Genomic DNA, 25,724 nt, shown 5'->3' with positions numbered 1-25,724 from the left:
GTCACTCATTCATTCCTCCGCCGTGATTGGTTGTGAGGCGGAGTCAGAGGGGTCGCGGAACAACAACAATAAACACAACCGGGCGCGCGCGCGCGCACCGCGGCCACGCACGTCCGGCAACTGCGCCGCGGCGGCGCCTGCGCAAGCCGAATCACGTGGAGGCGGCAGCCAATCAGCTACTAACCAGAGCCAATTACAGCCAATCAGAGCTAAGCAGGCCGGCCCGGCCCCGCCCCGCGGAAGGGAAGGAGCTCGTCAGGGGGCCCCGCGGCTTCGGATTGGCTGCGTGTGGCGGGGCGGGAAGGGCGCGAAACGCGGTGCGGGGAGCGCGGGGAGCGCTGAGGGGAGACGGCACCGGCACCGGAGAGCACCGAGGGGCGACGGGCACGGCACCGCTATGGCCTGGCCCTGACCTCACTGTGCCAGCCCTGCCCTGTCCTGGCGCTGACCGCATCGACAGCGGTGCGGCCCCATACTGACCACGCCAGCCCTGCCCTGACGGCCCTGGCACCGGCACCGGCCTGGCTCGGACCCCACCGACACCGGTGCTGCCCTGGCCCTGACCGCCCTGGCCCCGGTACCCGCCTGGCACTGACCGCACCGGCCCGGACCGCACCGGCCTGGCTCTGACCTCCCTGGCACCGGTACCCGCCTGGCACTGACCGCCCCGGCCCGGCCCGCCCCGGCGCTGCCCCGGCCCTTCCCGCGCTCCCTCGGCCCGTGCCCGGTACGCCTCTCCTCATCCTGCGGTCAGGCCTCGCTGCAGGGCCGGTCCCGAGCGGTTTCTCTTTGTTTTCAGCGTTCGCTATGGGCTCTCACGCTCGGGTGGGGCCGCCCTGGCTCCTCGGCATGACCCGTCTGCCCTCGGCTCTGCTGCTTTCCCAGCCAGCAAACCCCTCGCCCTCGCTGCTCTGTGTGTTTTTTTATGAATTTCACCTGAATAAACTCTTTCTGGGCGCTCCTTTGTGTCCAAGACTCGAGGGGTTTTAATCGCAAACGTTCAGAGTAAGAACCCCTCTGTACCTCTGTGCCCCTGTGTAAAGTATTAGGTAAAAACACTTTTTTAAATTTGATACCATTCTGCAGTTCGAGCAGAGCCGTGGGGGAGAGAGCATAGTCGTGGGAAACAACAGAATTTTTTGCAGAAACAAAGCTGATAATGTTTGGTGTTTTTTTCCTGTAGACTGTTTTTGGATGTGAAGGATGGACTTCTCAGTGATTACTATTGGACAAGTACAAAATGTGCTTTCTGCTATGCAGAAGAACTTGGAGTGCCCAATATGGTATGTCAGAGAATAATATCAGAATGGTTAATTTTTTGGAGATGTGTTTTTTATTCTCATTTCTTTGAAAATGCTTTGTCAATTCCATGGCTTACCAGAAAGCAAAGAGATTTGTACTTAGAACTAAAACTATTGATGTTTTGTAAGGCTCAAATGAGAAAGTGCAAGAAAAAACTTACATTTTGCTCTTATATCCTATATTTTGCTTTTCTGTTAAAACCTGAATGTGTCAGTCCTATACTCAATGAGGGGAAAAATTTATCTGATTGGATTAGAGGATTGTTTGTAAAGCTGAGTGGCTTTTGTCCCTTGTCTCTGAAAGGTGAATGAGGTCTGTAGTTCTTTAATGTTGCATTTAATATCTTGCACTTCTTTAATGCGAGCAGATGCTGAAATAGCAAAGGTTCTGGTTGAAGTCTATAACCTCTGTGCTCCTGGTTTTGTTTCCCTCTCTGTAGCCTGGACGTGGTGCAAGAGCCTGTTTCAACAAAATGTGATCACATTTTCTGCAGGTAGGTTTGAAAACTTGCAAGTGCAATGCAGTTTTTAATTTCCCCATATAATGGTTTGGGGTCTATCATTTTTTATTCCATATATACCAGTTTTCATTCTGTTTCTTCAGTGCTAATCATGTACGTAGGCTATGTTTTGATAAGTTCATGTGTAGCTACTTGAGGAGGAAAAGTCAATTCTGCAGAAGAGAGAACTGCAACTTGAAACTGCATCAGAGGGGATCAGTTAACTCACTGTAACCCCAGAACAAGAACGCATCCTTGATTCACTAAGTGGTGAATGTGTGCAGTCGCTTTTAGGGACAATAATATCCTTCCCTTGCAACCATCACAAGTGTTCTTTCTTTCTTTCCAGATTCTGCATGTTCAAACTTATCAACAAAAAGAAAAAAGGTGTGGTGGAGTGTCCTCTGTGTAAGACTGAAGTTACCAAGAGGTGAGGAAATCATCTTTGTGAGGGGCTGGAGGATGAGGTGTTTGAGCTCTGAAGAAAGAATAACAATAGGCTTAAAATATATTAGCATAATATATTAGTTTATTTAATTATTACCATAATAGATTTTTATTTTATATTTATTAATTTATATTTATTTTTCTTCTGAACTACAGAAGGGGTTCTTTAGTAAGCTGCCTATTCCTAAAGGAATAAATGTAGTATCTTACCTCAGTGTGAGCTTTTTCCAGGTGAACACACCTCTCTCAACAAGTGTCTGTGCTGGATTGGTGTTTAATCCTGCAACTGATTTCTCTCTGCTAAACCTGTATGAGAAAATGATATTTTGTGATCATTTCAATTCCCAGAGTAATGGTTCTTTGGGGGAATTTGTTATTCCATGGCAACAATTTCTTCTTGTCTCATCTTCCACTTGGAAGTTTTACTCCTTTTCTGGTTCAGCCAAAATTCTAGAAATATTTATAGTTACCCTGTTCATTTGTCTTAAAATAACTCAAGTGCTGATGTTATTTCAGAAGTCTGAAAGAAAATTCCAGATTTAAGCAGCTCATTGAGGGACTGTTGGAAACTATCCGTGCTTTTGAGCTTGACACTGGAGTGAAGTGTAAGTGTTGTGAATTTATGTCCCCAGTTTGGTTTTTTTAATGAGGTTTTGACATATCATGATTATTAAAAGGTATCCCATTCTAAAATAACTAGAATTAGATCCTGCTCTTGCTAGATTATCTATATAACCAAAATTGGTTGAGAAAATTAGTTGGAAGGACCAAGATCTTAATTGTTACTTGAAGAGTGCTCAGAAAGAATAATCAGACCAGAATAATTCAACAAATTTCCTTTCTTGGATAAATATTTTTCAGCTGTATATGCACTAAGTGCACAGAGTCTACAAAAATCCATTTCATTAACATATCATGAGTCATACTCAGTGTAAAAATGTGTAATTTTTCTAACCTAATAACATGATTTAGTTTTAAAGAGTCATCACTTTCCCAAAACATCCACGGAAGCCACTGCTGCTGAGTCCCTGTGTAAAGAAAGTTCTGTCATCCAAAGTAAGGGCTTCAGAAACAGGAGGAAAAGTGCTAAAGGAAATGGACAAGAGAACTTCACCTTGGTAACTGCTTTTTCCTGTTTTATTTCTGTGGGTTGTTTAAAAATGTCTTTGGAATGTGTATAAGTGCATAAAAGTGGATAAAAGAATGAAGTGGGAGATTTTGGGCTGATCTCAGATTGTTGTTTGATCTGGGTAATCTGGACAAGGACATCTGTATATTTTTGTTTTCCTCACCTACTTGAGAAAGATGTTTGCATAAAAACGACCTGAACTTACACATAATATTGCCATAATGCAGTCTGGTACCAAAGCCAGGATTGAAAACTTCCCCCTGCTTGTTTCATGAGGCTTTTTACCTTTTTGGGAAAAGAGTTTTTACCTTTTTAGGGGCAAGGGGTTTGTAGGGTTTTTACCATTTTAGGGGCAAGATCACAACAATGTCTCAGGATTCACAAGGCATTACCCAGCTTGGGGTATTTGCTGACTGTCCATGTTTGTGTTTCCATCTGCTTCATGCTGAATAGAATATTGGACAATACAGAATGTAAGGTCGAGCTGTTATGTTTTGATCTGTTAAATGCATGGTGCATTGTTTCTATTGTTTCTATTTCGTTTCTATTTCATTGCTGCTGTCAATATTATAAATTCCTTCTCTTGTGCATAGAAGCTACCAATGCATATGAACCAAGTATTTCTATCAGCCCCCTGTTCAAGTTGAAATAGCTATGAATTTTTTTTTAATACCCCACTGTTGTAAATAACTATTCCTCTCTGTTTTCCTGGCAGCAGGAAGCTAGTGTGAATATTCAGCTGGCAGATGCCAAAATGTGTCAGAACCAAGAAACCAACCCCAGAAATCTGGTTCTCAAAAGGGCACTTATGTGGACTTTGGTAAGATCTGTTCTAAATCCACACGAATTGATCCTGTGTACAATGCTTGCAAAGTAATCAAAGGGGATTAGGTTCAAAGTCTTTATCAACACTAATTTCTACTTAACACCCAAAATTACAGCAAAGGGACAAATTATGGAAAGTTCCAAGTTGGCAAATCCAAAGAGTTTTTTTACAGAATTATATCATGGCAAATAATGCTGCTGTAGAGAGCCCTTAAGCCTTGGTGCCCACAGTCCAGAGAAGGAATTTACAGATGTGCAAAAAATTACAGCTAAAGGTGGTTACACTGTTTTCTGAAGGATACTAGGCCTTGTCACAGTGCTTGAGATGAGGATGAAATCTATTTGAGATATTGATATTTTTTTGCTATCTATCCTAGCTTTTCAGAATTTTACTTTATCTGGTGTTGACTGCTATGTAAAAAAAGACAAATGCCTTGCATAGCTTATTTTTTATGCTGTTCCTTCAAGGAAGGAATTGAGTTTGTTTCTTCACTTTTCCCCTTATTGTCTCTGCCTGGAGGCATTTATTTGAATATATTTCTCTAACTTCCAGCTCAAAATTTGAAATACTTGTAGCTGCTTTGTGTATAAATTTAGAAATGAGAAAGTAACTTTTAGGTGATTTACTCTTAGTTACCAGTCACTGTATTTAAACACAGCTTGATGCTGGAGCCATGTACATAGTTTTACATGGAAATCATTAAAATTAGGTAAAATACTTCACAGTTGAAGTTGGTTTCATCTGCTAAAAGCTGAAAGCATCTAGAAGGGAGTAGGCATGTATGAGATATTCAGAAAACCACTGAATCTGGTTATCTTCTCCTGAATCATTCCAACCAGAGTAACAGATTATTTGTTTTCAGGCTCTGAATCATCTGAAGAGTTTTTTAAACAGGCAACCAAAACTGGGTGAGTAAAGGTGATAAAGGAATTCATATTTTCTACAGACAGTAGTTCAATATTCTCATTTCCTGTGTTCTAGTTTCTTGGCATAGGACTGATATAATTCTTAAGCAGACAAATGATTTTCAACTTTGAGGGCATCAGGGTAGCATGGGGAGCTGAATTCCAGCAGTTTGCCATATTACATGCTTTAAAAATTATTTCTAAATGTTTTGTTGTGGACATAGATCTTCCATAGAAAAGCAGGCACTGTGCTTTTTTAGAAAGTAAATAATAAATTCAGGATTGCATAAGAAAATCTTTTAAAGAAGTGGCCTGCAGCTCTGGAGAGATCTGCTTGTGGTGTCAGTTGTGCAGCTTGACTTCTCCAGAAATTATTTCAGAGAGCAAAAAGGGAAAAACAATATCATCTTCTATTCTGTCTGGTATGGTTTGATCTGTAATGAAAGTAGATTCCCTTGCCCAGCAGGTTTGAAGACAAAGGAGCTGTTCAGATTTCTTCTCAAGTCAGACTGGAAGAACTTGAGAAGAAAGGGAATGAAAATTCTTGTCATGCACAGCCTGACAAGCTGGGTGCCAAGGAAATAACACTGCCAGGTATCTTGGGTGTGTTGTTATTTTGGTGACAGAGGTGATTAAGCCTGAAAGAGATCACAAGTTAACATCTTTATTTCACATGATTTTTTTGTACAAAATTGCTCCCAGTCTTGTATAATGTAGTTCTGTTGATGCCTACAGCTAATACAAGACTGTTCCTGATACAAAATGTGGATGTTGTATCCACAGGAACAGAAAGGAAGGAAAAATACAAGACTTAATCTATTCTATGTGAGTTGTATTACACGTGAAAAAGCACTGGCTGGTAATTCATGTAAAAATTTAGTAATATGATCCTTCTGCCTTTCTCTAGTGGGAGATTTGTGCAGTGTAATATTCTGGTTAGTGGAGAAATGAGAGTAGGTTTTTTTTCAAACAAAGTAGCCATTAAGCTTGTTCTTGTGCTTGTGTGTGTAAAATAGAGGTTAATAATTTATTATACCAATAAATCTAACAGGTGAAGGTGATTTCTCAGAGGAATGTTTGAGCAAGAAAAGCTCTCAGAGCATCACTGAATGTGCCAAACCTGACCAGGTGAATGTGGCTGGGTGCCAGAGTTCTCCTTTGGATGCTCTTGCTGTGGAGCTGCTCCCAGAGCAGTGTGACAGAGCAGGGGGTGCCAGTCCCACCCTGAATGGGGACACATCACTCTCTAAGAGCACAGAAGAAATGGAGCAACAGCAAAGGCAGCACGTCAGTGAAAACCAAGAGTCGGATTTAGAAGATGGCTCAGAGAACAGGCTGGATAAAAGCAGGGAAATGGATACTGATGTACAAAGTGTGGAAGCTGTAGAGGGATATGAGCCTGAGAATGACTCCTCCCAGGACAAAGAACTTCTGCCTCAGGCAGAGCCACTTCACTCTGCCCCCCTGAATAAAGTCTCCACAAAGAGACTGAAGCAGAGCATTCAGAAAGTCAACGAATGGTTTTCAAAAGCAACGAGATCCTGTCTTCCAGTTCTTCAGGGGATGAGTCTGCTGCATCAGCTGATGTTTCAGGTGAAGGAGATCTGGGTTTGTCAGATAAAGAGTCCTGTGTTTCAGGAAGGACTGACCCTATGGCAGATTCCATGGGAATTGCAGCAGTGGAAGGGAAAAAGAGGTGGTCAAAACAAACAGCAGAAAACATCAAAGACAAAATATTTGGCAGAACATACAAGAGAGGGAGGAAATCAAATCCCCCTTCTACCTTGAGAGACATTTTGCCTGCTAGACAAAAGGGAGATGTGGCTGCTGCTCAGTGCCTGGAGGATTTCAGCAAAGACAGACTCAAACGAAAGAGGAAAACTGCCCGTGTCCTGCAACCTGAGGATTTCATCAAGAAAAAAGATACAGGAAAGGCAGATGGGGGCCCTCAAAGTGGCAATGGGGGCCTTGGAGATGCTGAAAAGAAAAGCTGTGATGAAAGTGTGGCTGCTAATGAGAGTCACCTCTCCCAGAACAGAGCAAATAATCCATTGACAGAACCTGAGCAAGGAGGAGAGCCCACATGGAAAAAAGCTGCTGAGAAGGTCCCTACCCAGCACTGTGATGGGGAACCAGAAATGTATAACTGTGATCAGAAAAGCACCAAAAAGAGAAGTTCTGCAGCAAAAAGATGCAGGCATTCTAGCAGAACCATGTGTGCCCTGCAGTTGGTGGTGGACAGAGGCTCTGGTTTTCCTGATGCAGCTGAGCCACAGATTGACAGCTACCCAAGCAGTGGAGAGCCCAGGAAAGCTGGTCCTGAGCAAAAGCCAGGCAGATGCAGCAGAAGGCTTCAGTTATTCTCTGAGGAAATGGCAAAAGAAACAAGGCAAGGAGTAAAGGGAGCCAGAAATAACAGTGATCATGGAAGGTCTGTCTCTGGAGACCAGAGGAACGTGGCAGCTCGCTCTGCTGAGGGCACAGACCCCTGGGAGCCTCAGGAGGAGTTGAGTTACAGGCCAGTCACTAATTTGGAGGGAGGGGATCTGCAGGCAAATGAAGTGCAGGTTAATCTAAAGAATTTATCTGACACTGCAGGAACTGGAAAGAGTCTGTTCAGTCCTTCATGTCTGCCTTCAAACTGTGCTTCCACTGTGCCTGATACAGGTTCTCAAGACAGTAAAATACTTGGTAGCCCCCTCCTCCTGCAGCTTCCTTCAGTGTCTGCTGGGCAAACTGCTTCTCCCCAGACTGAGGAGGTGACTGAATCAGCCACTGCTTCTCCCCCACAATGTGGGCCTGATTCACAACATGCTCCAGGGGATTTCAAAGCTGACAAGTTGCCAGTGGCTAAAACTGTTTTGGAATTGACTAAGGAAGCTGAAGACAGTGACTTGGACACACAATATCTGAGGAACATATTCAGGCATTCCAAGCGCTCCTCCTTCAGCCTTTTTCAGACTCGTGCCATGGCAGATCCTCCTTCTGAAAGCTTCAATCTGTCATGTGCTGCTCAGGTAGAAAACAAAGCTAGCAAACAAATACAACCAGAAAGCTTGCAAGAGGAGATAACAGCTGCTCAAAACCTGAGCAGGGGTTCTGAGAAAGATGAAGAGGAAGAGAAGCTTAAGACCTGTGAGTCTGCACGTGTTGATCCTGTGCCTTGCTTTGCTGTCAGCACAGGGGAGCACAGGGGTGACATTTCACAGGCTGCAGAGGAAGGGACTCTGACACCAGCAAGAGCAGGGACTGCTCAGGCTGAGCACAAAAAGGGATTGCTGCAAGAAGAGCAGGGCAATGAAAAGCCAGTGTCAAATGAGACAGGGATAGAAAGTGAGCTGAGACAGAATCCCACTGAAAGTGATGGAAGCCAGAGTGATCAGAGTAACACAGAGGAGCATGAATCCAGACAAAATGATTTAAACACAGGCCAGGAAAACAGCTTCAGTTCAGATAGCAATCAGGCAGGAAAGACTGAAGTTGTTGATTGCACAGAAGCAATTCTACATTTTCAATCCCCATCAATGTTTTGTTCTGCAACTTGTCAGCAAAGCCCTGCTGAACTCACTAGGACAAAAAGTAGCAAAAGAGAAAGAAAATGTGTAAAGGGGGATGAAGAAGAAGCAGCCCAAACTGTTAGCACAGCTGCAGAGGCTCTGGAAGAACCTCTTGGAGAAAATGGTGGCCCTACAGGTTTGTCTGAAAGCCCCAATGCCTTGCTGTGCTCTGACACTGACATTGAGGAGAGCTCCAGCTTCTGTGACATTGATAGGAAGGAGCAATCTGCAGTGTTTGTAAAAAGTGCCAGTGCAGAGCTGCAGAGTAGAAATGCACATTCTAAACCAAGACCTCGAGGGCCTCGAAGGCGGCTGCAGAAGCTGCCATCTTCAGATGAAGAGTCCTGTGAGGATGAGGAGTTACCCTGCTTTGGGACGTTCATCTTCAGCAAATCAGCCAGCACACCTGTGCAGAGTGAGAAACAAGGGGCACCTGTGGGGGCAGAGTGCCCAGGGAGCCCCAGTGTGCAGCCTCTGGGGGTCAGTCATGGTGGCAGTGTTGTGCAGAAGGTGCCAGAAGCTGCCCTGAGCCATGCGTGTGCTTCACCAAGCCAGGAGTCTGAATGCTCTGTCAACTTATTTTCTTCCCAGTCCAACATGTCAGAAGAGTCACTTAATGGAGCACAAGAACTGAACAAACATTTACCACAAGCTCAGGTGTCCAAACCAATGAGCAATGCAAGTGACAGGAAAGAAACTTCTCAGAATCCTAGTGGAGGGCTGAAGGAAACCAAAGATGAAAGCCAAGAAGACCCAGACATGGGAGCAAACCTAGGTACAAACAGGATTTTTCTCTCTGCAGCTGTGTTTGTAATGTCCTTACAACAAGGGTTGTGGTGTGGGCATGGAGGTTTTGTTCTGTATTTAAGAACAGAACTCTTCTAGAAGAATCTATCAGTCTTAATCAAACAAAAAACCCCCTCAGTGGTTTATTTCCTGAAAATTATGTTCTCCCAGTGCTCTTTGTTCAGAGCACAAATAAACAGACTGACTATCTGATGGGAGTTCATTTTTGAGGGCAGTGCTGGTTCTCTTACTGCAATGGGATGCTTCCATTGTCAGCAAAATTTCCCAGCCTATCCAAGCTTTTTCCCCAGATGAAATGTTTGTTGAAATTTGCTGTAGAATTTTGTAGTGAATATTTTGCCTTTTTTATGGCCTTTGTAAATATTTAGGGCTCTTTCCTCCCTGTTGAAAACAAATTCTGTTGAAACACTGAATTCTGTTTACTGTGTCATGTGTGTGACGTGGTGCTCTTTGAAATATTCACTTAAAGGAAATCTGTCCTTCTAATTTCAACATTTTAAAAACTTGTCACTTCAGTGTTATAATGTTTTAGTGCTCTAAAACTTCCACATGCTAAGTCATTCTGGATAATGTTGGTTGTTTTGTTGTTTGGTGGAGTTTTTTTCTTTAACCAAGGAGGTTTTGGGTTTTTTTTTCTACCTTCTTCAAGGTGAAGCATCTGGATCTGACAGTGAAATCAGTATTGTAGAAGATTCCTGTGGGGCATTCTCTCAGGGTGAGATCCTCACTACACAGGTGAGTGAGTTATGCACTGAGGGCAGGAGCAGCCTGCATTCCAGGAGATAAGCAAGCTGTGAAGTCACCACAGTGGAAAATTCCTTTCATCATAATTCTTTATCACTAAATGACTTCCAAAAGCATAATTAATGAAGAGCTGCAGAGCTGCTTCTATGCCATTATTTGTCCAACTTTTCCTCCCCTGGTGACCTGACACTGCAATGGCCACAGCTTATTATGTGCTATTGGTTACAGGGCTTAATTATGGGAGATGCTAATTAATGCATCTCCACCCTTGGCCAGTGCTGGAAATGTCAGCTCCCTATATTTAAAAACTTTAATGATAAGAATATATAAGAATTTGGTGATGAGAAGTAGATTTATTACAATATGATATTTAGAAGCAGACACTTGTCTTCCTTGTGTAAAGATTAAATCAAATAATTCCATATTAGAGTATTATAGGTACCAGTCCCAGCAGGCAGTGTCTGATGAAAGGTGTGTCTAGCAGTGCATTTTTTGTCTGCTGTTAAAATCCTGAATGCTCTCAGTGGCCTGACTTTATGTATTGGGTGATGTAGGATTTGGGCTGGGGGTTCTGATAAAGAGAAGTAGAGAAATCAAATTGAGGCTTGGGTTTCTTTTGTTTTGCTTTGGGGTTTTTCTTAGTCCTGTGTGACTTTAAGGTAAATCTTATGGCAACTCTCTCTTCAGCATTTTCAGCCCTATGGGCTTTATGGATGTCCAAAAAGAGTGAATTGAATTTTTGTGCTTTAGGGCTGTATTGGGTGATTTGTGCTCTGGGAGTTCAGCTGAGGGTTAGGGGCTTGGGAGTTTTGTTTTTCTGTTGGGTTTCTCTTTGTCCTGTGTGACTTTAAGATAAATCTTAGGCCAACTCTCTCTTCAGCATTTTCAGCCCTATGGGCTTTATGTACATCCAAAAAAAAAGTGAATTGAATTTTTGTGCTTTGTGGGTGCTTCTCCTGTTTACAGCACCAGTGGAATGTGCTCAGCTGGCAGGACACCCCAGCTCCTCCTGTAGCTTCATGGATGGATTAATGGCTCTGGGGGTGTGGGATTTGGGTTTGGGGTGTGGGGATGGTTTTTCCTGTTGGCTTGGGAGTTTTTATGGCTTCAGTAACAAAGAGGCTCCACACGGTGCCAGTGCTGGAGCTACAGATGGAATATTCAGTTCTCTGGAAATTGCTTCATCATGTAAAGGGTTTGGGCTTTTAAAAAGGTCTTTTGAAACCCTTTGAGCTATTCTTATGCTGCCTATGGCGTGGTTTTGATCATGTAATTTTTGAGGAGGAGCATAAGGAAGTATATTATGAAATGTTTTAGTCCATTAAATGATCTTTGGAGCTTTTAGTAGCTGTGGAAAATGAAGACTCAATTTAAAATTTAATAATGAACATCATGGATTGAGCTACTAATGGAGTTTGGACAAAATTACTTTCAAATAAATTAGTGCAGGAATTATGTTGTTTTCTGATGGATTAAACTCTTGAGGCATCTAACCTGAAATAACATGACTGGCAAAATGAGTGTGTGGTTGTTTGGGTGCTTTTGCTTCTTACATGGGATGTGTGAATTATTTATTCCAGCAAAAGCACCACAATCACCTTTTCAACATGTGGCAAAAGTTTAATTCAAAACCGTTTTGCTATTTCTAATTTTCAAGTGTTTGTTAAAGAGATGAATGCTGAGTTTGCTTATGTTGGCATCCTTGTGCTCCTTTGCAGCAAAAGAATGCTATGCAAAATAGCCTGAAAAAGCTTCAGCAAGAAATGGCTGCACTTGAAGCAGTGCTGAAGCAGAATGGGAGCCAGAACTGTGGAGTTTTACCTGTCCAGAGGGAGCTGCCACATTCCAGTACTGAAGAAGGATCTGAAATGGATCAAACAAGAGAAGAAAAAGCCAAGTCAGTGGTTTTGTTTGGAGTTTTGGGCTTTTTTATGTTTATTTCTAAATTTTTATTAAAAAAAAAATCTTAAGTATCCCTGAGCTTCTGGGAAACTACAATAATTTCACTCTTGCTACATTTTTCTGATGCTTAAAAGAGTGAAAAGGAATTAAATCAATTTCTCTCTCTCAAGGTCCCCAGAACTGATGCTTTCAGCTTCTAAATCCTCTTTAAGGAAGAGATCAGATCTGGAGAAAGGCCCTGAGTGTGCCTGGGCTCCACAGAACAAAACTCCCTCTGAAAAGACAAAACCTGAGCAGGAGCACAGGCAGTGTCAGCTTGGAGCAGGTAACATTGGAGAGAAACCCAGTGCATTCTGATTTCTGGTGGTTTGCTCCTGTCCTTTTCATGTTTTTATATCTTGGCAAGATACAACTTTTTCCTGTATTTTAATTTATATATTCCTGGTCATTTTATGGTCATTTTAGAAAGGTGTTGCTACTTTGGTAGCCCAGCTGTGTGGCTGCTCATCAAATGGGGTGTGAGAGCTTTTTGACAGTAATAAGAGTTTTTCTGTCTCACTTCTAAATTCAGACACAAAGTTCACCAGGTATTTTAGTGTCTTGGCTATAGGTCAGGAAAAAGTAATGTTGGAGGCAAAGATGGGGTAAGAAACACAAAAGGAGAGGAAGTAACTGCAGAATTTAAACCTTCTGCCATGGCTACAAGAAAAATGCAGTTTTCTCAAGGAATAATTTCTTGTTTCCTTCAGAAAATGCAGAGGAGCAGAACTCTGGGACCACGCAAAGCAGTGCATCTGTCTCATCAGATCTTTTTGGAAATGTGACCCAGAGTCCAGAGAATTCTTCCTCCTCTGTAAGGCCTTTAACCCCTCACACTGCAGAAGCCACAGCTGGGCCTGCAGTGGCTCAGAGCACTGGGAAAAGCTCTGGCCCAGGACACAAATTGAAAAAAAGTGAATGTTCTCCTGTACCTGTTCTGCACAATGCAACTGGCAGAGAAAATGCTGCAAATCCAGTGGGGACCAAGAGGAAAGAAATGTCAATTGTGGTCTCAGGTCTAAACCACAGTGAGCATGTAAGTAGATTTCAGAATTTGGAGATTATTTAGTTAATAATTCCTGATTACCACTGAAATCCTCAATAGAGAGATCTCTAAGTGTAATAAAAGTGATCTTGCAGGAATTGCAGAAAGCTGTTACTTTAAAGTAACTATCCTATTAAATTATGCTCCAAAAAACTGGGGCTGTTAAGGGGGGGGGTTAAAACTGTTCCTAACTATTATTTTCTGAACTCCTTTTCAGTTGGTGGTCCAGAAGTTTGTGAAAAAAACTCAGAGCACTTTATCTAATCACATTACTGAAGGAACAACCCATGTCATCATGAAAACAGGTTTGTGGGGAGCTGGGGACCAAACCCTCTACTGACAGACCTGATAGAATTTTACCTTCAGTGTAAACACCAAGCAGACAGGTCAGCAATAAATTGAATAAGTTTAAGGAAAAGGAATTGATTGTTTTCTCTACTGCAAGTTTTTTGTTCAAGCTTGTGAGTTTTCTCATTCTATTGCAGAGAATCAGTGTGAGGGCCCGTTTTCCCCTGTGTAATTCAAAGTTAATGTTGTTTGCTATTTGTTTCTTCAGCTGTTTGCTCCTGATGTTCAGGTGTTGACAGCACACTAGTGTGAAGTAGTTCAGAACCAAGCAAAAAGAAACAAAGATAGTTCCCAAAGAAGTCATGCTTTTTTATTGAATCATTTTTCAAAGGGCTCACAATTGGTCCATGTGATGAATTTCTGCTCATTTCCTTCAGTTTAATAACATCATCATAGTGGATTTTTGAACCTTTGTATAGTTGTGAGATTTTACTGCTGCACTTCTCTGCATGTAAAAGCAAACATTCTTTGCTACCCTGAGCTGTGGTTTTTTGCTAATGGCAAAACTAGAAGGGGTTTTACTGTTGTTTGGCAAAACTAAAAGAGGTTTTGCTGTTGTTGGGCAAAACTAGAAGGGGTTTTACTGTTGTTTGGCAAAACTAGAAGGGGTTTTACTGTTGTTTGGCAAAACTAGAAGGGGTTTTACTGTTGTTTGGCAAAACTAAAAGGGGTTTTACTGTTCTTTGGCAAAACTAGAAGGGGTTTTACTGTTCTTTGGCAAAACTAAAAGGGGTTTTACTGTTGTGTGGCAAAACTAGAAGGGGTTTTGCTGTTGTTTGGCAAAACTAGAAGGGGTTTTACTGTTGTTGGGCAAAACTAAAAGAGGTTTTGCTGTTGTTTGGCAAAACTAAAAGGGGTTTTACTGTTGTTTGGCAAAACTAAAAGGGGTTTTATTGTTGTTTGGCAAAACTCAAAGGGGTTTTACTGTTGTGTGGCAAAACTAAAAGGGGTTTTACTGTTGTTTGGCAAAACTAAAAGGGGTTTTACTGTTGTTTGGCCTGCAGATGAGGAGCTGGTGTGTGAACGGACCCTGAAGTATTTCCTGGGCATTGCAGGAGGGAAATGGGTGCTTGGTTATCAGTGTAGGTATCACTGCTTCTGCAGGTCAGTGGTCTTTGCCTCCCTTCTGCCAGGAATGCAGTCCTCACTTGTTGCAGTAATGAAAAAGGATCTCTTCATGCCTTGCCATCTGATGTTTTGCAGTGTTTCTTCTAAATACTTCAAAAGAAATTGAAATTAAGAAACACAAGCAGCAATATCAAGCTTCTTACTCTTGTCAATGACTTACTCTTACTGTTTCTGCTCCCCACTGTGGCAAAAGCCTTTTGTCCCTCCTAATTTAAATCTTTGTGATTCATGGCATCAATTAGTGTAAAATTAGTATTATTTCTAAATGGTAAAAATTTTTTTAAAATATTTTGTGTTATACTGTATTCCTTTAGTACAAATACCTTCAATTTAATGTAGCAATGAAGTCAGAATACTGGAAGAACCATTTTCCTGGATAAAATTACTTTTCTTCTGATCTTTTTATTTAGGGATAATTCAGTCTTTTAAAGCAGGAAGAATACTGGATGAGGTAGGTCTTTTATCTTGAGTGAAATGTCAAATGGTTAAGAAATGCTGTTACATGATGGACTTAGGAATTTATTTGTGTTGTATGGACAGATACTGTCTAAACATTTAATATGAAATTTTAGCTCTGAAACCTGGGGTTCTGGACTTATGAGTTTATTTCTATTGCACAGACAGATACTGTCCTAACATTTAATATGGAATTTAGCTCTGAAACCTGGGGTTCTGGTTTTACCAAATCCATCTTTAGGCCCTGTGCATTCACTGTGTGAGACTTAATGAGTCCCTATTACTTTTTAACAGGTTATAGACATTATTTTTTATAAGTGTTCCTACTGATATTAATAGGTTATAGCATAGAGCAAAAGATCTAATCTTTGCTTAAGGAAATAATGCTATATACAGATAATTTCTAGCAAATGAGACTTTACTGATAGACCCAGTCTTGGAGTGTGCTGCTTCTTTTATTTAGTTTGCTAGATTACCATACAGTTTGAGTAAAATCTGTTTATTTAAAAATTGCCTGATGCTGCAGGGGTTTCATACTCCAGAATTTCTCTTGCAAAGCCTTTTAATTCATCTTCTGAATACATTCATAGATTTTCAGTTCTGAAATCTGACACTTTCCTGCTTTGAAGCAGAACTCTGACAGGAAAGTGTTCTCAGTCTCTTCACTTGTGATTCCCTGCTTTGCTTGTGTTCCAGGAGCACTTTGAAGTCAGAGGAGATGTAATCAATGGGAGAAACCATCAGGGGCCCAGGAGGGCCAGACAGGCCCTGACTGAAAAGGTACAAAGCACATCAGGGATGCAAATTCTGTCCTGCTCTGTGCTGGCTGAGCTTCTGGAGCTTCTCCCAGTCTCTCTGTACACAGAGTTGTACAAATGAATCATTTTTATCCATGAAGGGTGAGCTCTGTCAGCAGCAGAGCAGATATTCTGTAAGCTTGGAGTGAATGCTGTCTTGTTGTAACAGAAGGTTAGTGGTCTTTAATATTCTTTTAGTTTTATTCTTAAATTCTTTTGGTTTGTAGGTTACAAAAAGCTTTGGATATGCTTTGTGAAATAGTCATAGCTTGATAGTGCAATGATATTTGCAATGAAAACAGCAAATAAAAAAATCCCAGCATATAAAGCATTGTTCTTTAAAAAGCCCCTATAACTCTGACATGCTCTTTGCTTTTCAGATCTTTAAAGGCTTTGAGATCTGTTGCTGTGGGCCCTTCACTGACATGACTACAGGTGTGTCATTGGATGGATGCTTAACATAAAAAATACTTGGAGGGACACTGTGCATGCGTTCCCCAGAATTGTGCATTTGACCTCTTCTTGGATAATTTTTTACCTCTTTTCCTATGTGGGGTAAGGTGTAGGTAAATAATTTCATCCAGTTCTAGCTCCAAATGGAGTGGAAATGTTCTCTTCTATGTGGATGTCCTCAGACAACCCCCTGGCAATTCTGCTACATTTCAAACTAGGCCTTTTATCTCGTTCATCTCTGGATAAATTATCTAGGAAAGGCATTAATGTCATGCTGTCTGCTAATTGCTACTGATGCTCTTGATCTCTCATATTGGAGCATTTTTTCTTCTGCCTTAGTAAACAGTTCCTAAGTATCCTTTTCCTAGCAGTTGACACATCCTTATTGCAGCCTCCTGTCTATAGGAGCAAGTGGTAGAAATTAAATTTAACAAAGCTAGAAGTTAATATATAAAGAAAAAGCTGTTCAGCATAGCTTCATTTTTTTATTTTTAAAATTTAATCAACTATGTTACAAGTTTTTGAAAAATTAATTATTTTTCTACTTCAAATATTTGTACTTGGCTTCCCATTTTTTATGGCTTACTCAGCAGATACTTTCTGATTTATCCAATATAACTTTATTTCTGACTGGGTGCAATATACTCACATTTCTTGACATTTACAGTAATTGCTGCAAAGGATGCAGTGCTTTCACCTGCTGCAGTGATCCTCAATTTTGGCTCTTATACTTGAGAGACTTCATCTTCTTCACTACCAATTCAACAAATTGGTGCAAATTAAGTACTTTGGCTACTTTTGTTAATGAGAGATAATCACAGTTCAGACTTGTCATTTTTAATTTCCATTTCACCTCTTGCATCCTTATGAGAAGAGGAAATAAATTGTGACTTTTTCAGGGTTTGGTTTTGTGCAGAGCTGTCTGGGGGGTGAGGGAGGGGGGAGTTGATGTTCCCTAGCAGGTTTGGAAGTGAAAAGATTTTGGTTTTTTTCTACTCACATCTTCTTCAAATGATGGTGGTTTGTGAATTGGAACAAACACTTAGGGAATAGTGTCAGCTTCAATGTGATAGAAAACACTGAAGTGACTTGGCACTGTCACATTTTCTGAAAAATCCCTTCACCAGGCTTTCTTCTCCTGTGTTTTGCTGTGTGGAATGTGGTTTGGAGATTGTTTGATTGGTTTCATGGGAATTGTTTTTATTTAATGACCAATCACTGTCAGGCTGTGTTGGGACTCTGGAAGGAGTCAGGAGTTTTCATTATCATTCTTTGTAGCCTTCTGTCTGTATCCTTTCTCTATTCTTTAGTATAGTATAGTATAATATAATATAGTATAGTATAGTATAGTATAGTATAGTATAGTATAGTATAGTATAGTATAATATAGTATAGTATAATATAGTATAATATAATATAGTATAGTATAATATAGTATAGTATAATTATAATATAGTATAGTATAGTATAATATAGTATAGTGTAATATAGTATAATATAATATAGTATAGTGTAATATAATATAGTATAGTGTAATATAATATAGTATAATATAATATAGTATAGTATAGTATAATATAGTATAGTATAATATAGTATAGTATAATATAGTATAGTATAGTATAATATAGTATAGTATAATATAGTATAGTATAATATAATATAGTATAATATAGTATAGTATAATATAGTATAGTATAATATAGTATAGTATAATATAGTATAGTATAATATAGTATAGTATAATATAATATAGTATAATATAGTATAGTATAATATAGTATAGTATAATATAATATAGTATAGTATAGTGTAATATAATATAGTATAGTGTAATATAATATAGTATAGTATAGTGTAATATAGTATAGTGTAATATAGTATAGTGTAATATAGTATAGTGTAATATAGTATAGTGTAATATAGTATAATATGTTATATAATATATGATTTAATATAGAATATAATATGATATAGAATATAATAGAATAATCAGCCTTCTAAGAACATGGAGTCAGATTCTCATCTCTCCCCTCGTCGGGGTTGTCTGCAAATTCCACAGTGACTGAACTGATTTCATCTGATTTCTTCAGAGCATCTGGAGTGGATGGTGGAGCTCTGTGGTGCCTCTGTGGTGAAGCAGCCTGACCTGTTCACAGCCACAGCTGTAAGTGCTGAGGAGTTTTTACCCTCCCACAGTTGCCAGAGCTGCCAGCACAGCCTGGCAGTGCCCCCTGGCTCCAGGCCTGGCCAGCCCTCACTGGGAGACTCCCTTGGAGTGGAGACATTGATTGCTGTTGGCCACATCACTAATTTGTCTTGAAATTAGCACTGAGCCTTCCCTTCTCAGCTCCAAAAGCCTTTTAGTGACTGAGTGTAGTCACAGAATTCCTGGAGAGAAATCACAGAAGGATCTTAGGAACTAATGTCTTTCTCCCTCTACTGAAATTCCTCTCTGAAATTAGCCCAGTTATTGCTCTCTGTAAATAGATATGAGAATTATATAAGAACAGACAACAACAGCATTTTTATTCTTGATCTTTAAATCCTAGAATTCTACTGCAGTTGTGGTTGTGCAGCCAGATGCTTGGAAGGAAAACACGGATTATGGAGGTAAAGCAACATTTTTCTGAGCTGCTTTCTAGTACACATCAAGTGTCTTTATCACACCTGTCCTTTTAGTAGCTAAATATCAGAGGGTTGTAGAAAAATCAAAATTCTGCTGCATGGAGATGGAAGTATGTCCTTCTAGATTTTCTTAGAAGACAAAGTCTATTGTTTCAAGAACCAGCAATAGTTTGAAGAGCTGCTCTGGCAGATGAAATCTATTGCCTCAGTTGTCCTCTGTATCATCAGCTTTACAGAAACTTTTCTGATTTAATAGATTTGAAAAGGTGGGAAAGGGTGTCCTTAGAGGACCAGTAAGATCTAGGAGACAGCCTCAGATGGAACAAGATTCCCTTGGTCTGAAAAGGTCATGTTAAAAAGCCTTAACAGATGTAGTTTTGCATTTTTTTTCTTTTAAGCAAAATGCTCAGGAGAAGCCATGAGGCTTTGAAGGTGCAAGGGGGGTTCTGGAAGGAGTGGGAGCTAGTTGGGCTACACTGAAGTCCAACAAAACAGTGGAGCAGGATGATGGTGTAAAAAACCCAGCTGTTTCCATGGCACTGGAAAAAAAGAGAAAATAAAAATGAGGAATGAGGAAGAACAGTCTGAAAACACTTCAGTAATTTTCTGTTGCTTCTCTTAATGAGACTCATTGCTTGTCACACACTCAGTGTGTCTGGGCAGACAGGAGCCAAAGCTCTGTCACTGAGATCCCAAATGAAAAGATAACAAGTGCATTCTTTAATTTTAGTGTTTATGCTGTGCTGTTCACTGCTTCCTGCTTGGCCAGCTCTGCTCTTGGAGCCCAGCATTACCTGCCTTGAAAGGCACTGCCACATCTCTGCTTTTTTAGCAAGCCTTTTAAAAAGCAAACAGCTTGTTCTGAAAGACATCAGTGGCCTCACCTTCAGCTTGTTTGGAGCTCTGGATAACAGCTGCATCATTTATTTCTCTGTCTTTGTCTTGCAGCAATCCAGCAGCAGAGCAACGTTGCCCTGGTAACTCGGGAGTGGGTCCTGGACAGCGTGGCTTGCTACCAGTGCCAGGAGCTCAGTGCTTACCTCATGTCCTGAGGGTGAACAGCAGCTCTTAATAATCATAAAACTACTGAAATGTTGCCCTCCAGAAGGTGGAATTACCCACTGTTCTTTAAAGCTTTAGATTAGCTGAAAGGACTGTGAGATTATAAATGTTAAACAAATTTTAGAAGTTAGAGAATGTAGTGTATGGCCTCCTCAGAGAAATGGTGATGTGTTGTTTGCCACTGCAGCCAGTTCCTGTTTAAATACTTGGGGACAGTCATTTCCCTGGGGACATTCCTCAAAAAGGAATATTGGGCTTGGGGTTTGAATTGAAACATAGCTGCACTTTGGAATAACCTCTGTATTTTCATTCTGCTTAATTACAAACCCTGGATGCTATTTTGTGATTAATAATGCACCAGCCTTGGCCACTGATTGATTATGGTTGTGTTGAAAACTCTACAAACAGCTTTCCTGTGTGCATCACAGTGCCAGAAACCTAACCAGAAACACAGGTATGGTCCCCAGAAATGCAAGGATTGAATCCAAACAGAAAGGAAGGCTTAAAACCAGGTTTAAAAGGCTTAAAATTTAGTACCAGTGCTGTCAGGCTGATTTCTAAGTGTATGTGGCACTGTGAAAGGATAATGAATAGATGCATCTTAGTATCCTGGTGACCCATGATAAGCCCAAAAATATCTGCTTCTAATAGTCCCTGCTTGCAAAATGAGGCTGCAAAGAAATTGGCTTTTTATGAAAGAAAATATCTTGCTTGTTTCTGTTGCCAAGCAATTCAATTTCATATCTAATTTTGTACTTTGGGAGCAGAACTGCTTGTTTAAAAAGCAAAAAAAATGTAGCTAAGTTCATAAAATTGTTTTGTGATAAGATGCTGCTGTCTTGGAAAGTTACAGAAAGTATGTTTATAAATATTTGAATGCACAGAATAAAATTATTTTGGCAAATATTTACCTACTTGTTTAGCTTTTATGTGAACCAGTCCCTCAGTCTGCATTGAGGCATGTGTGAAAAAACCACCTTAGTCCAACCTCCTGAAATGGGGAAGGAAATGGAGAAGGTAAAAATGTAAATGAGAATTTCAGAGATGCAGTCAGAACTGCAGTTGTATCAACCTGAGGAGTGGAAGTGTTATCAAGTCTCCTGCAGCTGCCAGGTGCAGGTAGGCTGATCAGGCATTGCTGCTGGCAGTGTGAGAGCTGAAAGCATTTGCTGAGCTGCTGTTGCCTCCTGTGTGACAATTGCAGAGCCCCCAGGCTGCTCAGCACAGCCTCACCTCCAGCCTGCTGCTCTTATCTCTGCAGCCCATGCTGGCAGTGGCTATTTGATAATCTACATTTCAAAGGACAGCTGGAGGCAAGGACCGAACACTCACTGCCTGGTGGATGTGAGGAAAAGGCCAAGCACAACTGTTTTGCTTTGTGAAATTGTGAAATTGTCCCCAGATGTTGATGCAAAGATTCTCTCTATCAGGTCAGGATGATTGTCTACAGGAATGACACCCACGGTGCTGCTGTTCCTCCTTGGAGGTGATTAAATCTGTGGAAACTCTTTCTATAAAGCATTATCTGTGAACTTTCCTAGTGATCTCCACCTGGTCTAAGATTTGAATGAAGAGAAATGATTTCCAAGCAGCTGAAGCCAAGGAATGCTTCCAGAGGAGGCCAGGGAAGCTGCTGAGGCCTGTCCTGGAGCCCATCTGCACCTCTCCAGTCACAAAGTTCTGAGTTCTCTGTGGGTCTGAGAAGCCTCAGAGGAGACACTGGGGCACCTGGCAATGGCCTTGCTTTGGTTTTCAGTGGCCTCTGCCACAAAATTCTTTCCTCTGTCACATCAGTGCCCTGTTCCAAGCAGGTGCTCAAACCCCCAATGTAAGAAGTGACAAAGAACCCCTGATGTAAGGTGAAAACAAACTGAGAGTGAACCACCTGTCTTTTCCATGTGTTTACTCTGACCCTGGCTGATTTCTGCAGCTGTCAAGGAATCACCTCATTGCATTGAATCAATCAACCCATTGTAATCAATTAAAATGAATGTATGTATGCAAAATGGCAAATGCTTCCCTCAGCAAAGGCCTCAGGGGAACGGGGTGTCAGCAGCCATGCTCTGCAAAGCTTCTTTCATTTCTCTGAGCCAATAAATACAAATGGTGAGCACTTCAGGACCTGAATATTAATGCAGGTAATTAAAGATGGGGTTTTTTCCTAGCAGATGACTTTGTGCCAGGCCCTGGCCTGGAGAGGCTCCATGAGCAGAGCCTCCTCCCTGCTCTTGCCTGTGTTGCATGAACAGAGCCTTGGCCCTTGATTTATCCCCACAGAAAGGTGGGAAGGGGGGCACAGAGGACATCCTTAGGAAAGACAGCCATGTGCAAGACCCCGATAAAATTTCCTCCTCCTTTTTGACTGTGCTGGTTGATATCAAGGTCGTGAACAAGCGCAGGGTGGTGGAGTGAAATTGTGACTGAGCCTGACGCGTGGTTCCTGCTGCCTGTGCTTGTGCTCCTGGGCAGGGGCTGCTGAGAGCAGCAGAGCAGCCCCAGCCCTCTGCAGCTCAGCCTGGGCTCCTTCCCAAGGAAATCTCACCCAGGGCACTCAGCAGGGCTGGGCCTGGAGCTCCTTGGCCACCTGGGTCCTGCTGGGCTCTGGGGTGACACCAGTGCAGCTCTGGGGTGACCCCTCCCCTGCAGCAGTGATCCCTGGCTGAGAGCAGAAACACAGCAATCATTATTATAACAAACAATTATTTGTTGTAATCCTCTAAAATTGAGGAGAGGTAAAGGAATGCCCTGTCTGTACCCAGGTCTGTCTTTACCCAGGTGTGCTTTCCCCACCCTCAGCTCCTCCTTTCCATCATTTCAGCTGCTGTGGGAGCAGGGAAAGGACGATTCTGCACTCTGGGTGCTGCAGTCAGAGCAGGACGCAGAAAGGGTCAGGGCTTTGCAGAGAGCTGCAGGGTGATCAGCAAATTAATGAGCTGCTCCCCCAGCCCTGTGCAGCTCTGCCAGCAGGGCTGGCATTGGTATGGGCAGCACACACTGGCACAGATGCACTGCTGGTGGCTTGGCAGGAAATTCACTCTCCTTTCCCCCTTCTCTGCAACTCTCAAGAGAAATGTTAGCTGCAAGGCTCACTACTCAGATCTCTCTTAAATTCACTGACCACAGAAAAACTTTAATTTATAATTTAAAAGTTAAAAAAACCCCAATAAATTAATAAATATTAATTATAAAAATAAAACTTTAAAATTAATTATAAAATAAAAATAAATAAAATTAATATTTCTGTGCTTGGCTCCTCTCAAATTCACTGACCACATAGAAACTTTAATTTAGAATTTAAAAGTAAAACACAATTAAAATAAATAAAAATAATAAATTAATAAATAGTAATTATAAAAACAAAAATTTTAAATTAATTGTAAAATAAAAATAAATTAATTTATAAATAAAATTAATATTTCTGTGCTTGGCTGTTCTGAAATTCATTGACCACATAGAAATGTTAATTTATAATTTAAAAGTTAAAAAAATAACATAAAAAGTAATAAATTAATAAATAAAATATTAATTATAAAAATAAAATTTTGAAAGTACTTATATAATAAAAACATAAATTGATAAATGAAATTAATAGTTCTGTGCTTGGCTGTTCTCAAGGAATGGGGACAGGATGCACAGAACAGCCTGCACCCCTTATGGGGAATGGCACTGAGTTTTCTCCCTGGGACAAGGGAAAATAGGTTTTCTTCATTTGCTAATCTAGAGAGAAAGTCTGGCAAGGAAAAAGGGCATCCTAATGGCCAATGGGATCAGCATGAGCTATAAAAACTCAGCTCCCCAAGGAATGAACGCAGCTTTTCCACCATCAGCCTCTGAAATTCTGTCACAGTCCCCAGCCCAAGGAAAGGCTCTGCCTTGACAAATAACCACAATCACAGGTGAGACACAGATTACAGAGAATTATTTGATGTTTTCCTCACCCACACCTGGTTCCAGCCATGATCACAGCCTGTCAGCACTTGGCTCCTGGGGAGTATTCCTCCTCTTCCTCTAAAGTATAAATTTTGATCTGTGTTTGTCTGATCCTGAGCTGGTTTGAGGTGTTTCTCTCACCAGCACCGATGATTTTGCTGCAAGGGATTTCTTAAGCCGAAATAGAACCTCAGTAAATCAAAGCCTTTCAAGCCAGGAATGAGAAAGATGTGAGAGTGCAAGCAGGGAGGGAAACCCTCCACACACCTCCCAGGAAAGTTCCTGATGAATAGGGCAGGATGAAGAAAGGAATGGAGAGCTCATGGGAAAGGGCTGACCCAGCAGCCCTGCAGGGGTATAAATATCTGCCCTGAATCACTGCATTCCCCTTGGAGCAGCTGCCCTTGGTCAAACCCTGCCTGGGAAGGGCTTGAAAAGGATCTTGGCAGCAGCTCTGCCCTCAGGATCTCTGCTGCTCACTGTGACCCCCAGATGTGGTAGAAATTCTCTTTTCCCAGCCCGGCAGTCAAAGAAGGAGTCAGAATCTTCTATTCTCATTCTCGAGATTGTTTATTGTTTCTTATCTTTCTCTGGCCTGCCGAGGTCCGTTCAGCAGGTCAGACAGAGGCACACTGGTGTTATCTTTTTATGCTAAAAACTCCGTGTACATTATTTACCATCACTTCCCAATACCTATCACCTATGTTAGACAGTGATCTTCTACTCAAAACAATCCAAAAGTGCCAACATCACAGCAGAAGATGGAGGCCAAGAAGAAGGAGAAAGACCGGCCATGCCCAGATTCCTCCATCTTGCCTCCTGAACCCCCATTCTAAAAACCCAAAAAATCTATTTTTCACCCTGTGACAAACTAATTATTATTCTACTTAGACTTTCGTGGCTTGCAGATCCTCATATAAGGTTGGTAATTTTTTCCACGGGTCATCATCAAAGTCACAGGTATCACTCTGAGAGGGGGAGACCCTGGGGTCCTGGTGATGGATTTGGGCTCTGCTGGAAAGACTTTTCACCACTAAGAACTCACCACAGTGGCTGCAGTGGAGTCCAGACCAGCAACATTTGGTTTTCCAAGGCTCACAGGCTCAGTGATGTCACCCAACCCTGAGATTCTGTGATTTAATGCATGAATTCTGAGGTACAGGGCACCTGCCATTATTAAAAAATAATTATATAGTAATTAAATAATAGAGTTTGAAAACTGCAAGGTCAAATCAGAGCAAAAATTGTGAGGCTGATGGTTTTGCAGCAAGTGATCTCATTTCATTCCTGGAAGGGTAGAAGTCTAAACAGTCTGGGAGTGGATATAAACATTACAAAATACACTGAGGAAAGATGCATTCTAATACTGGAGGGGTAGCATGCCTGAAATTTTCAGATCTGCAGTAAAGAACTACATGGGTGAAGTCAGGGGGATGACTTAGATCTGGTTATGTAACTATCAGTGTGTGTGTGAATTTATATTTATATTTATATTTATATTTATATTTATATTTATATTTATATTTATATTTATATTTATATTTATATTTATATATTTATATTTATATTTATATTTATATTTATATTTATATTTATATTTCTCAAACATTCAGTTCTAACTCCTGTTGCTGCAGTTGCGGAAGAAATTAACTCTTAGCTGCTTTTAATTCCTTTCCATTTGATCACCCATTCTCCTTCCTTTTCCCTTGGGTCCCCTGCT

At 41.1% G+C, this 25,724-nt stretch overlaps 1 protein-coding gene and 1 long non-coding RNA gene across 2 annotated transcripts; one reads left to right on the top strand and one right to left on the bottom strand.

Moving 5' to 3' along the window:
- Positions 1–1,194: 1,194 nt before the first annotated feature.
- On the top strand, positions 1,195–20,980 carry BRCA1 (BRCA1 DNA repair associated). Its single transcript, XM_036399086.1, is given in 23 exon segments — positions 1,195–1,283; positions 1,742–1,795; positions 2,151–2,231; positions 2,765–2,853; positions 3,221–3,366; positions 4,093–4,140; positions 4,143–4,197; positions 5,066–5,111; positions 5,575–5,702; positions 6,160–6,630; positions 6,633–9,440; positions 10,122–10,207; positions 11,935–12,113; positions 12,289–12,443; positions 12,868–13,193; positions 13,420–13,507; positions 14,555–14,632; positions 15,089–15,129; positions 15,831–15,914; positions 16,312–16,366; positions 18,478–18,551; positions 18,937–18,997; positions 19,961–20,980. Coding segments are annotated over 23 exon segments (5,337 nt in total). The 5' UTR covers positions 1,195–1,203; the 3' UTR covers positions 20,065–20,980.
- LOC118696768 (uncharacterized) lies at positions 18,884–24,239 on the bottom strand. The gene is made up of 2 exons (XR_004981685.2): positions 24,013–24,239; positions 18,884–19,551 (listed from the first exon to the last, which is right to left on the bottom strand). It is a non-coding gene; the product is annotated as an uncharacterized LOC118696768 (long non-coding RNA).
- Between the last annotated feature and the right edge of the window lie 1,485 nt (positions 24,240–25,724).

The sequence above is a fragment of the Molothrus ater genome, chromosome 27 (assembly GCF_012460135.2).
Source record: "Molothrus ater isolate BHLD 08-10-18 breed brown headed cowbird chromosome 27, BPBGC_Mater_1.1, whole genome shotgun sequence".
NCBI classification, from domain to species: domain Eukaryota; kingdom Metazoa; phylum Chordata; class Aves; order Passeriformes; family Icteridae; genus Molothrus; species Molothrus ater.
The sequence above is the reverse complement of the archived record's forward strand: the minus strand, read 5'-3'. Positions and strand labels throughout refer to the sequence as shown.